Below are 14,516 nucleotides of genomic sequence, written 5' to 3'. Positions count from 1 at the left end.
AGGAAGCACATCTTTCAAACACAATGGTGCCCTTTTCTACAGAGTTGAAGTCTCATCCATACCATGTGTCAAAGGAGACAAAACTGCCACAGGTTTGTTCTTTCAGTCATTCTAGTTTGCATGTGTTACACAGTAGGTTACAGAAATTGGGATGTGCGTGAGAAGCAGTAGTAACTCTTTTTGCATGACAACAACAGTGAGCATAACCTAACATAACTAAGCCTTTGGTAGGGATCAAGGGTTCTGTTTTTTCCCCTTTGTCATCACTGGTGCTCAGCCAGTCGATCATACCGATTCCCAGTTGATTGCAGGAAGTGTAGTCAAGATGCAATAAAAGAAAAAAGGTTTGTCAGCTGCACTTTAAATAAAACTTTAAGTTGCTTAAGAAACAACATACAGCCGATCAGCTTTGACTTTGTGGGCAAAGGTGAGCTGCTGGCTGGTTATTACCCAGGACATCTTATTAACATGAGACTTGCTGTCAATAATCACCCCAGTGTCAAACTAGAAGCGTGAACAGCTGCCTGTGATTGACTAGAGCACTTACTAAGTGAGTAAGCACAAATATGGCAGAAGTTGAATATGAACATTGTATTTTAGTTCAAGCTGGGAGGAGGATTTTTGTTGTTGTTTATTGGCAATTGAAATCACTCTATTCCATCTACAGTTTGAGTGTGGCTCTTCTGAAGAAGGGCAGTATGCAACTTTTAAAACCAAGATGCTGTTTTTCAAGCTAAGAAACTCTTTACAGACTTCTTTAGTTATCAATGTAAAATTCCACATTCATGATGGATGGTGCAAAGATAAGATCATCTAATCCACTTCAGATCAGGAATCTGCAGGAAAGGTCTGTGTGATGGCAAAGCAGAGGGGAATTTTTACATTTATTGAATTTATCGTTTTTCCAAAAGCCAGACAAACATACAGAGTACATAGAGCTACAGGACTTCCAGATACACCTCACTCACCAGCTCAGTAGGAAAAAAACACAAATGCAGTGAAGGTCCACTAATATAATAGTATGACCTGCTCGACTTTCCTCGCACACGGGCAGAACTTGATCAGCTTCAGACCAATAGTTTAGTCTATACTCCTAATATTCTCACACAGCAACAATAGTGAAAAGAAATTACACATTAACTCAATTTTATTTTTCCAACTTTATGAAAAATTTGCACTGCAAGATTTGGTGAAAGAATTTACAGTTATCTAAATATATGTATATATAAGATAATGCGGTAAAAAAAAACCCTTTGTATTTACTCACAAAGTACTTACACTTTCTTAACCAGTCAAGACATCATTCATTCACCTTTTCTGAATGATGATTCACCTTTCACATTTAAGAACCAAGACTCTCAGCAGTGCCTCAGTGTGTAACAAATGGTCATATCAAACTAAATAAAGTCACAAAAAATAGAAAACCCACTCAGTGTTTTGCCTCTTTGTCAGTTTAGAAATTGTCAGGCTTTGAAGTAAATGAATTGCTCTTAATTGTAGGCTTTCTTATTTTTACATCCCTGCTTTTCTTGTCTAAATGCAGACTGAATTGAGTTGTTTCCTGTGGATATGGGTGGAACACCCGTGTTCATATGAGGCCAGAACTGAAAAAGCCTGTGAGAGTTTTATGAGAGAATTTAGAGACTGCTATGTGTAAATTATAGTATGTTAAGAGACTGCCATAATAATCGCCTTCCACTGGATCAAGAAAGTGTTAATTTCTAACAAGTTCAAATCCAGAGCATAACAAAAATACATTGCGTATACTACAACAATAAAACCTTTTATTTGTGTGCAGTGTACTTCCTGTTACATAATTAGTGGGTAAATAAAACGCATACATGGAGTGTCAGTTTATGAGAAGATGAAGCTTAAAGCTTTCCATTTTCGCCCACAGGCACTGGGATGGTTTGTGTTTGTGAGACAGTGTGAGTGTGTAGGAGGAGGAGAGATTTCTATTGTGTCACAGAGAATGGCAGTAGTGTTTGCGATCATTGTGGCGTCACGCATGCAGCGTCTGGCCTTGAAGTCTTTCTTATGGACTCGCACTGCCAGTCTGAGAGCCTAACAATGCAGGGAGGGAAAGCACTTGTACAAGCAGCTGGTGGACTGGAGTCAGATGTTATGATGAGCTGATATTATCTTCTGTCTTCTACAAGAGATTTCATAGCTGAAAAGGCTCGACTGCAGCAGAGCTGTGACCCGGATTGTTATCAAATGGACAGGAATAAACTTGTAAATGTTGGTGCAACACTTTCCTCAGGAAACACCTGCCAGGTCTGGCCAGCTGCACGCATTTTATATTTAGTTGTAATTGTTTAAGCTTACATAACTGACGTATTGTGTTCTCGCCATATCAATTGCGTGTGATTTTTGTTCCTTTGAGATTATTCATTGCAGAGATTGTGTGCCTAGTCTTTGACCTCTCGCTAAGGGCTAACATAATGCTAAACTGATAGCATGCTGTTTCCCCTGCAAAAAGGGCACTGTCAATTATTCTTTGAAGTCTCAGGTTCTCCTTCAGTTGGCAAGCTGTGGTTTCCCATTGATATTTCAAGTAAAAGGCTTCCTGCCCCTGCCTACTATTCCCAAAACCTGGGACGAATGCCTTCATATTGTTGGTTTACTCTATTATGATGCTAATGTCTGCCTGAGACCCTTGAGTCATCTATCACGGATGACAGGAAAGCTGGGGCCTTTGTGTTGGCTCACGACACAGGCACACACGCGCACACACGTGCACATAAGGAAACAAACACGACTGGATAGAAGTCTAAATAACTAACTAATCCAAAAAGCTAATGGAAAGATTTATAGCTTGTCAGTAATAAGAGGTTCATTGAATGATGCAATTAGTCCAGCTAATTATTTTCATTCATTAATCATTTGGTCAAATACGCCCAACCCTTTTTCACGAAAGGTACAAGATGATGTCACCAGATGTCTTATTTCACCAACCGCTAATGTAAACAGTAATTATGAGACAATTAAAAGCTGTCAACAGATGCTATTGATTAGTAATTCTGTGTCTGGTTTATTGCTAATCAACTAGTTGTTCTTGCACTAAGTCTACCTTTCAAAAGCTGTGAAACATCTTAAATAATTGTCCAACAAGAAAAAGTGTGTACAGATCCACTGAGAGATGATTTCAGTGTTATTAATATGGCCTCTGATAATTTACAGCCTTAATCTATGGTTATTAATGTAGCTTCGTAATGTGCTGGTCAGTACTGTGTGTTGCCTTCTGTTCTGTGAGGCTGCCCGGTCAAGGCCTAGCTAAACACAGACAGTCGAGTGGTAGAAGTCACACACATGTGGGCAGTCTGCCGACTGCTTCTCTGCCAAGCCCGCCGCTGTCTCATGGCAAAGTGCTGGGCCAGATGTGACTGTGGTTGTGCCTGCATGAGAGAGGGGGAAAAAAAAGTGCTGTTACAGGAAATGAAAGCTTTTAAAAAGAGGAAGGGGAAAAAACTCACAAAGAGCTGTAAACTATTGTTCTTGCTCCTCGGGAGGTTGCAATCGAGCCAGGTAAAAATGTTTAATATGCCATTACTAAAATTAGCTTGGTATTTTTGTTACACAGGTTAATAAAGGTTATGGTAATATATTCAATGACAAACCTTCATGTTTACTTGCCAGTAAGGATTCAGCACTGCTGTAGTTATGATTGCCACTGAACATTTATCACGTGGAATTTTTTTTGGTTTGATAGGTTAAAGACAAATCTTAGTCTAAAAATGAATTTTAGCTGAGGATCTGTCTTACTCCTTAAATTAGGTCTGCATTAAACTGATCTTATTCTGCATTGCATTTATATCAATAATCCTAATTCCTTTAACCTTATGATTTGAAGAAAAGCTTTTCAAATATTCCTCAAACAATTGGTCAGTTCACCACTCCAGTCACTTGACAGGAAATTAACTTGTCACTGTTTTGGTAAATTAATTATGCAATTATAGTCAGAGGGAAAGCTCAGCTTGAGCAGTTTGGAGGCAAAGTAAGAGATAAGGTTGAGATACTTTGGACATGTGCAGAGGAGGGATAGTGGATATATTAGGCAAAGGATGCTCCTGCTCCAAAACGGGAGGAATAGAGGAAGACCTCAGATGTTTTTGGCAAGATAATTAATAATTAAATCTTAAGTTCAGCGATCAAAGTATTTGACTCAAATGTCACTTAAGTGTTGGTGATCCACCAGTATCCAGCTCTCTGAAGCAGCAAGACCGGTTTTTATTGTCTGTTCCTTTAGAACTCAAGCTTTTCTATAGACTTTCATTTTTAAATATGATGTTTGGATTTCAAGTGTTGTGAATGACATTCTAGCAGTGTCTGTAAATACTGCTTTGTTCAGTGGGATAAAAGAATGCAAAGCCTGAAATGTGCATATACAAAGTCAAAATCTTTCTTTTTATTCATTGGAAATCTTTTCTATGTTTCTGTTCTTCTATGAGGCACTTTGTATCAAAAGACTGAAGGAGGGAATCGATTTTTTTTTATTTTATGAAATAATGTAACAAAAAGCCACATAGTGCCTCTTCCAGCTCTTACATTTGATCTGACTAATGCTCGAACACTGTTATTCTCAATTTTACACACACACACACACACATGCACACGCACGCACGCACGCACACGCACACACACACACACACACACACACACACACACACACACACACACACACTGAAGCACAACTTTATTAGTACAGGACATAACTGCTTTTGGCTAGAGTTAGTAGTGAAGATAAAAAGACGTTATCGGCCAGAATCTTAATGTTTGTGTCTTTGATGGTCGTGCTCGTTGTGGACCTTTCTTTAAATGTCAAGACACTGGTTTCATTAACCCCACAGATATCAACCTCAGATAATGGCATATCAATATGTTTGCCCGTGTCAAAGCTCACTCTTTCTAAAGCTAATCAGAGCTAATCTAGTGAGACACACAGGACAGTGCTTTAAATAATTATTTAAAATATTAAATGTAAGGGAATTTTGATTATATGATTTCTTCTACTGAAAAATAGTAAATTTCATATATTTTTGACCAGAACTATAACTGGTATGCAACTGACTTTAATCATTTTCACAAATAAAAAAACAAAAACTTTACAGAAAACTAAAAAATAAATACATTAAATGAAAGAAAAACAACAATATATCAGGGCAGAATTTAAGTTCTAGTTTCACAAATATTTCTGGGCTCATTCATTTTAACCACAATTACTGTTATTATGGTTGTAAAGTTTAAGTCTTTAAATGTTGATTTAAAAAGTGGCGGTTTTATTGCTTTTTCTGAGGTTGGTTCGTAGTGGACTGTGATAATGCACCCCATTGTTATTCACAAAAGAGGGAGTCTATCCGAAGGTTCTTGGAGAAAGGTTGCTGAGGGCCAAATTGGATTTCTGACGGAACGAGGAATCAGCTACTTGGGGACGATCCAGAGAAAGTTGAGCCGCCATCTCTTTGTGGGGCTTCTGCTGGAGTGCCATTCATATGTGTCAGATCCTCCAGAGTCATTCAGATTCAGAGGGAAGGTTCACTCTGACCAGTTTTAGGGCTCCAGCTGCTGAACAGAACAAATCTGCTCAGGGGTAATGCTATAAATATTTAATCCTTTTGCCATTTTGCTTTTTTACTTTGATTGACAGGAACACCCCATAAAGAGTTAATTTCCTTAGCCCTCTCGCAGCTTTGCTACAAACCCTTTACTTAAGCCTTAGAGGCTCACTTTCAAAACTCATAATACTAAGAACAAAAAGACAGGAATCCATACAGACAAAAAGATCTCCACCTCTGGGTATTTCCATAGTCCTATCAATAATATTATCAGTAAAATCATTAGGCTGATTTAAAAACTAAAAAAAGAAAATCCTGCACAATGACTACAATGTTCGTATCTTAAATAAAATTGTTTATCTTCAAATATGGCTTAAAAGAAATGTAAGCGGATGTTTTAAGTATTAAATTCTCTAACCTGTGTATGTAAATTGTCAGTGCTCACTGCAGATGGACGCTTGAAAGCAGAAGAATCAAGAAGGAGTCTTTATTGCTTTTACTTCCCTTAATGCATGTGAACTCACTGCAAATTAAATTAACATAACAGGACTTCAGTTAAACAGTTTATTAGCTTTGTAAAGTGGATTTACCAAATCAATGTTAGTGCTGTAAATTATTGGATCAGCATATCCTCAACCTAAAAACCCCACAAATTTTAATTTGCTTCAAACATTAGGTTTTTTTTTTTTCCTGTGGAAAGCATTTTTTCTTTATTTTGTGGAAAATATTGCACCTGGTGAAATTCAGGCATAAAAGCAGAGCTGCATCTAAAATGTTTTTAGTCCTAAATGTGGACGGGTCACTTTTTTTTAACAATTGTTTTGCAGCACAAACACAAGCAAGAAAAAAAAGAACGCAGGCTAGCCAGGGCCCACTGAGCTTTTTTTCCAGCCTGGTGAAAAGAATGAATAATTCAACAGTAAGCAAGCTTTCAGCTGGTCATTTGTGTGCTTTGATCTGGGAATCAGGAGTTTGCATGAATGCCTGTATTGTCATGTTGTGCTGCCACAGTGCGTGAATTATTGAAAATAGTGCAGGTCCCTGCTTTATCTGGTAAAGTTTACACGGCAGGCACACTGGATAGACACGATGGACGTGTAAATCCCTAGATGTTGTTAATGTGTAGAGTGAGGTCACACAGCAAGGGCTATTTGGGCCTCTGCTGCAAAAGTGTTCAGTGTGAAAAGAACTTCAGGGTCAAGCAACAAACTACAGGTTGACATCACAAGCTTCTCTTTGCACCAAAATGTGAAGGTGTGGCACAGAGATGGGTATTTTAAAGTGTTAAAGAGCTCTGGTTGCTGAATAGTATGTTTTTTATTTTCTATTTAAACTTACAAAGCTGGGTTTTTTTACTGTAATATTCAAGAGGCTATACAATGCTATATGATAAGCCAGTTTTAGTCATTCATTTCAACTTCCGATTAATTCATTTATAAACTTTTAATATCCATTGATCTTTAGTTTAAAAAGGTATGATTGATAATAATTGATAACTAAATGGTAGAGCTAAAACATTAGTGATTTGTTTATGATTTCATATTAAACTATAGCAAAAGCAGTTGTTAAATGATTTAATTTGTTGTTTTCTTTTTAGGCAAAATGGTTTTAAAAAAATCACAAAATGCTTTATGTAAAAAGTTTTTAATCAATCAGAATCAGACTACTTAATTATTCTCAGAGAAAATCACATCGTCACAGTTGCTCCGTGACAGCATGAATGGTAGCAAACAAGTTAAAGCACCATATTAAATATTAAGACATGACATGGAAATGAAATAGCAAATACAAGACAACAGAACAAAACTTTTAAATTAGTTGTGTGAAGTTGTGATTTAAAAAAAAGATCTTATGTATCAAGCATAAATTAATTAATTTGTAAAACCAGTTAGTCATTGTTAGTCTTGTAATTCAAACTATCCAAATGAATTAATTATTATTATTATTGTTACTTAATTGTTGATACCTTTCAAAATAAGACTTCCGCTTTGTCATTACAGACAGGTAGAAAAATGTCTTTCACTAACCTTCACGAAGTGGCTTTGTCTCAAGTTTAAACCTCTAAGATTGGCACTTGTGCGCCATCACATTTTGAAGCCTCCTGCGCGTTGCTCTTAACAAATTGGCCTCCCTCTCTAACTCGCTAAGATACGGCTGATTAGCACATCTGCAGAATGCTGCGGTCTATTGTGTCATAACAAAAGTAAGACCTTTAATTGATAATGGAAGAAAGGTAGAAAAATGTTTCATTATATTGAGGGTTCGTTGAATTTCATAGAGAACTACAGCAGATCCATGGCATTGGTTAGCTACAGCTGGACACATAATTAGAGTGCCTCCTTACCTATAATTTGTGTAATAGTTTTGGTTGGCGGCATGTTATTACCATATGAAAGGGCTAAGCAGGGGTCATGTGCATTGCGACAGCAATTAGAGCAGAGCTGAGGGCAGAAGAATGTTTGGGACTGTTGTTAATTGGAAATCTCTACAAAGCTATGCTTCAATTATAATTTAGTCAGAGCAGCACTGTTTTAAGCCCAATGTATTCAGTTGCCATTATTTTCTGTAATAGTATGAACAGCCAGGCCTGTTTCCTTTCAAAGCATGAGGCTTTGAAGAGAATGAGATTGAATTAGATTAATTTTAAAGGCCTTGCTGCTGCCGCTGTGAGTTTTCTTTATTCATGCTAATATCATACGATGTTGCCATAGAAAAACTGGATCGGGTTTGTTTAGGAAGTACACATACTCTTATATTTAGAGTTACAACCATAAGTTATTTTATTCTTATCTATGAATTTAGGTATACATCCATCAGAATGACATTTTCATCAAAATTTCTATTTTCAGAAGTACAATGCCGTGGTTTTTAAGAGTATTAGCTGCTTTTATTAAACAGTGGCACGTATTCTTCAGTAATTATGCAGATACAGAGGATAGATTTGAACAACTGTGTGAAGTACAGAAATCTCCAATCCACCCCACTATGAAAAAAATAAATAAATTAAAGAAAGCCCCGGGGAAGTGTGTGTTTCCTAAAGAGGTAGTTTTAATTATAAACTGCTACTTTTTTTTTTGCTTGTGATTGATCTGAAAGTGTTTGGTTTTTGTCAAAACCTAAATTCAAATCTATTTTTTAATAAGCATGCTTGTGTTTGATTGTTGAAAAACTAAAATCAGAAGTAACCAAAGTCTACAGATAAGTGTTCAGACTGCAGAAATTTCTACTTCTTGTTGGTTTTTATGTACATTGCTCTTCATTTTCCGGTTTCTCCAGGTCGAAATGAGCTGATAGCGAGATACATCAAGCTACGGACCGGCAAGACGAGGACGCGAAAGCAGGTTAGATGAGACGTCTCTGTTACATAAGTGTCAGAGGGCTGTCAAATCTGAATGTGTGCACACTGCTGCCTTTGTTTTAGAGGAACAAAGTAAGACAGAGAATAAGGCTATGCTAACTGTCAATAAGATTTCTAGGACTGACAAAGATCCCCTGTCTCCCTGTCACTGCTGTGTTGCAAGAAGAGATTATCACGTTTTCACACTATGCATTTAAACGTAGGCAAATCTATAAATAATATATAGGTTTTTAGAGGAAAGGAGCTAATTATATCAATTTAAAATCTTTTGCACATTCTTTTCCTTTAAATGCAGCATGTAATTTTTCCAGAACAACACACTAAAATATTAAGAGCAAGCTATCATTTGATTAGATTTGTAACAGTAGCTTAACAGAGCACAATTTCTTCCTTATCACTGTCATGGAGTGTCATGTACTTGAGTAGAAAACTTCATTAAGATTTGCCAAAAAATAAATAAATAAATAAATAAAAAAAATTGATCAAAAAAAGATGAACGTAGTAAATGACATCTATAATAGATGCCTTCACTTTAAACATAAAGTAAATGCAGGTATTGTGGTATGAGGAAATACCTGCAACATGGAAACATGAAAGCCTTCATGGAGAGTTTTTAACATATTGCAAGTATCAGATGTCTCATTTTTATTTATCCATTATCCATCCACACTAGCAACATGTTTCAAAACAGTTGGGGTAGTGGCATGTTTATATATAAACCTATACTCCTTTTCTACAGAGCCACGCTGTTGTAATGCAGTTGAAATGTGGTTTGCCATTACCTTGCTGAAATACAGAGGGACTTCCCTAAAAATCAGTGTTGTTGTTTTTCCAAAACCTGCATTCATTATTCAGCATTCGTATATGTGCAAGTTACCAATGCCATGCGCATTAAATACCCTCATACAGTACCATCAAAGATGCTGGCTTTTAAACTGTGGGCTTCTTTAGTCCAGAAGGTCCGACGTCCATAATTCTCTTCAGTAATCGTATTTCAATGTGAAAGGCTCCTTCAGATTTGTGTTTGTGGATCTTTTTTTTGTTTGTTTGTTTTTTTTTTCTGCTGTCCCAACTTATTTGAAACATGTTGCTGACTTTTGATATCAAAATGATATGTTTATTCAATATTGTTATTACCCGACAACTTTTCTTCACTGCTTATGGGTTGTGGAAGCAGGTATTATCTGAGCTGTCACAGGAGGAGAGGCAGGGGTACACCCTGGAGTAGTTGCCAGTTTATCATAGAGACAGACAACCACACACTTTCAGATCCATAAAGTCAATTCAAAATCACCAATTAACTCACCATGCATAGCTCTGGATTGTGGGAGCAAGCTGGAATAATCAGCAGAAACCAACCACATGCAAACTCAAAATCACAACAAAAAAAGCCCCAAACTGAACCGTTTTTATGCGATTGCCTGCTAACTATTTCACCACTGTGCTTCTTATTATTTGGTTATTGGGTTAACACATTTGCTTGGCAATTGAAAGTTTAGTAGTTCTGTCAAATTCCCTTTGAGGTTTCATCAGAGCGTCTGTTGTAAAAACTCTGCCCAGTCAAATAAGCAGACTTAACCACTGTGGTGAGCACTTATGCTAAAAGTAACTTAGTAGTAGTACTAGTGGTCTTATTTCTACCAATCTCTACATGATATTGAATAGTTTTAATGGTGCTTTAGTGACTCTACGAAGCCCCTGATCTTCCCTCTAAACAGGAACTTCCCTGCATGACTACCGACTTGAATGACAGTGATAAACAAGTCAGTGTTTACAGTGACATTCGATCACTGTGTGTGAATTGATCAGTCTGGACCAGAAAGGTGTGGTTTGTCTCCTGTGTCTCATCTTCTTGGCACAGAATTGGACAAAAAGAGGGTTGTTTGCGCCGAGCAATACCAATAAACACGTATGATGTTACTTTAAATATCATGTACAGCATGAAAGTAATTGATTTAGTTATGAACATGGCACCAACAGCAACATTGATCATTTTTCTCACCAGCTCCAGCTTGTTTTTTTGCAACTAAATTGAATATCTATGGACTAAAAAGCACAAACAAAGCTAATTGATGTGAATGTAATTCTTTCATCGAAGGAACTAAAACCCCTGAACGTTTAGCTCTTTTACTTCAGAAATTATAAAAAATGAGGGATGACTGTGATCAACTGATTGACTAACTGTTACAGCTCCAGTTTAAGCACCAACTCATGTAAAAGATTGTGAATAATGTAAAGACTTATCAGCTAACCAAACACTTTCCTGTTAAATCACTCCCTTGTTGGGGTACTCACCTTGGGTTTCATTTGCATGAAAAGTGCCAGAGGAGAATGTAAATCTACCTCTCAAACCTGTCATCAGCTCACATTAGGTCTCTTTCAGACGGCTACTGATGAATGTTTCATTTGAGAGTATAAAATCATTTTGAACTGTATAGACATCGTAGATAAACTTGGCTGGTGAAATGCCTTTCGCAGCTCCCACAAGGATACTAGACTAGCCGATTTTCATTCAGCACACAGCAGATCACATCTGTGTGCTCTTAATGTGTGCTAAAGGGGCCTGCATCCTCCTTAATCAGTTCACTTAAGTGACGACGACACAGCATAACGCTTTATTGGCTGTTAGCTTGGTGTGTGGTTTGAAGATGCTTCTGTTATGCACCTTATCTCCTTGAAGTGTTTTAAACAAAGACATGTGTGATCCACTTTGTACTTTTTTGGTTTTTCCTGTTTTTTTATTTTCCTTTTTCTCTTTTTTTTTAATGGAGGTGTCTAGTCACATACAGGTCTTAGCAAGAAAGAAAGTTCGAGAAATCCAAGCTGCCATTAAGGTACGTCTGGCTTTGCCCAGTTGCAGGGGGCTTTTCATTGCCATGGTTACAGGCTCTTCCTTTGTTTTCCTCCCCTCCCCTACTCCGCAGGTGTCTAGTCACATTCAGGTTCTTGCCAGAAGGAAATCTCGTGAGTTTCAGTCCAAGCTAAAGGTATGCGCTTTTCTGCTTTTGGGCTTGTTTGGTTGCTGTGCGTCTTAACTTCCTGTTTCCTGTAGAGACAGAGTGAATGCTTGATCCTCTGATTCCCCCAATAACCCAAATCCTCTGCTTTTCTGTTCAGCCCTTCTAATCTCACTTACTCACTTTCTTGACCATCTCTCACTCATTCTAACCCAAACATGCTGTCACTGTCCTGCCTGCTTGGTTTCAATGACATTAATTCTTTCATCACGGGCCTTTGCTTTGAGAGCAGCTGCACAAAATAACCGTGATCTTGTATAAATATATAAAGACATGCTTTTGTGATTTAAATTAACAAAAAATAGTCCGATATGTGGATCTTACATGTTTAATCTTTTATTAGTCGTGAGCCTGACCAGAACTGGATTTTTCTAGGTAATCTTGCTGAAATTGAAGAAGTTTTAAAAAATAAATAAATAAAACTAATTAAAACTACATTTCTTAGCCAGTACATACAAAGCATAAAATACACAAAGAAATCTTGATGAGCAAGTCTTTAAATTACTTTGGAAAAGCTTTGTGCCTGTTTTATTGTACCTAATAAAACAAAGTGCTACAATCAGGGTAGAGCTTCTGTGAAAGTGTACATAGGCTTAGAGACCATCCTGTCTATGGCAGGGTAAAATGTGCATTCCTTGACTGACTGACGAGTGGCTGCTGGAGGCTGCCGAGACGGGAGATCTGTAGCAAAGAGGGTGGTCCACCAAAACCCGCCTTGCGATTGCTTTGATTACTAGCAGATTGTAGCAGTTGTCTGTAGTTTGCATTGAAGACACAGACTTGTCTCCAAACACTCGTAAGTACTTTACAGTTTCACTGTTGTGAAACACTAGAGTGGGACATCCACCGGATAACGAAGATTCGCCTTTAAAGTAAAAAGTTGCACCTTTCTGCTGCAACCAATACATTTAAACAAGCACAACTTTTAAAATGAAGGCGAACTTTCTCCATGTCTAGTCTGCATCGCACTTTTTACAGTTTCACTACAACTTGGGGAGTAGGTGGCAAGCGTTTATAGAAAAGTCGACCATACAGCCTACAGGTGACTGCAGCGATGTCTTCTAGCAGCCAAAGCAATTACAAGGAGATTTTTGGTGCAACACTATATAGCTATTTGCAGCCAATTTGTACTAGCTGCCAGCGACTTCCATCAACCACTTGCTAGCAGTTGAGGAATATACACGTTTTCTTAGTGACTAGTGTCTAGGCCTGTGTGACTAGAGCCTAGCTTTGAGCTAAATGCTAACAAACAAACAGTGGAAATGTTCACCGTCTGGAATTTCAAATCGGGAATTTCAAACTCGTCGCTGCATGTATAGGGTAGTCGGGGTAATCATTAACATATATACCAAATTTGATTAAATTTGAGTGATTTTAGATATAAATGAAAATGTAGAAGTGGTGAAATGAAAAGGATTCCAAATCTGCAGCGCAGTCTATAGAAAACTATATAAAATCTGTGGAAATCCATCCTGGATCAAAGTTGTAGATTGATTAATATTTTGTTCAAAGAGCCGATGTGTTACTGTGTCTTTATGTAATGACAAATTCTCTAGTAGTGCAACAACATATACTCAGTACTAGGTCATAATAACAATGGTCTGCCCATTTTTGTTTTTTTTGAGGGGGGGCTGGTCAGGCTCAAATTTTCCTCTATTAAAGTCTAAATCAAAGTGCGTGCATGTTGGGAAGCATGCTGGCATTGGCTGTTTTGGTGAGTGGCTGGAAGCTGAAGGTGTGGGGAAATGGTCTGCTTACATCTCTTACTAAGCAGACTTTATTTTTTAAAAAAAGGCAGCATGGCAAAGGGGGCGGGAGTCCGTGTTTAAAAAATGAAGAGGAGATTACACCTCTGCTTCCTTTGACAATGTAACCCAACTTTTCCTCACCGTCAAAGACTCAGTGGTGCACATTCAGAGCAGAGAATGGCAGTGAAGCTGGCTGTTTCTGAAACCCCCCCCCTGCTTTCTTGTTCTCCCTTCAATCTGTTGATAACTCCAGGCTCGCACAATGCCATGGCTGTCAGTCGCTTTCCTTCCTCCCAGTTCAGATGTCGTCATTTCAGAGCGTTCTTGTCAGTTATTTCAGAAATAGTGAAATCTGTTAAAATCGCTGAAGAAAGCTTTTCAGAATGGCACATTAAAATGGGAGAAGAGCATTGTGAAAGAAGTAATCTTGAATAATACTGACCTGTAATTTAAGGTATTTTATGAAGTAATGCTTGTATATCAAAGGACACTCCACCCATGTGCCATTTTCTTCTTTTCTTGGGGAGCCGACTATACATTTTGACTTTCACACTTTGCTCCACTCCCAGTATTCAACACGAATTAATGACCCCTCATTAATCTGTGTGTGTGTGTGTGTGTGTGTGTGTGTGTGTGTGTGTGTGTGTGTGTGTGTGTGTGTGTGTGTGTGTGTGTGTGTGTGTGTGTGTGTGTGTGTGTGTGTGTGTGCGCGCGCGCACGTGCGTCCGTGCGTTTACACTGAGAGACAGAGTCAGACAGGCAGCTAGCCACATGAATGCCTGTTCTTTCAGGGGCACAGGCGGCTGTCTGAAGAAAAACAGACAGCTTTTGTATGAAT

General features: G+C 37.9%; 1 protein-coding gene across 5 annotated transcripts in view; it reads left to right on the top strand.

Annotated features, from left to right (window-relative positions):
• The window catches only part of tead1b (TEA domain family member 1b), a 50,553-nt gene that overhangs the window by 23,851 nt on the left and 12,186 nt on the right, over window positions 1–14,516 (top strand). For 2 of the 5 annotated variants that reach the window (XM_063475430.1, XM_063475424.1), the window contains exons 4-6: window positions 8,832–8,896; window positions 11,685–11,747; window positions 11,838–11,900. In XM_063475430.1, coding sequence (XP_063331500.1) covers window positions 8,832–8,896; window positions 11,685–11,747; window positions 11,838–11,900 — 191 coding nt within the window. Of the gene's footprint in view, window positions 1–8,831; window positions 8,897–11,684; window positions 11,901–14,516 lie in introns of all 5 variants that reach the window. The other 3 variants (XM_063475443.1, XM_063475435.1, XM_063475415.1) reach the window with 2 other exon arrangements.

This window comes from Pelmatolapia mariae, linkage group LG1, assembly GCF_036321145.2.
Source record: "Pelmatolapia mariae isolate MD_Pm_ZW linkage group LG1, Pm_UMD_F_2, whole genome shotgun sequence".
NCBI lineage: Eukaryota > Metazoa > Chordata > Actinopteri > Cichliformes > Cichlidae > Pelmatolapia > Pelmatolapia mariae.
This window is presented reverse-complemented; position numbering and strand designations above follow the sequence as displayed.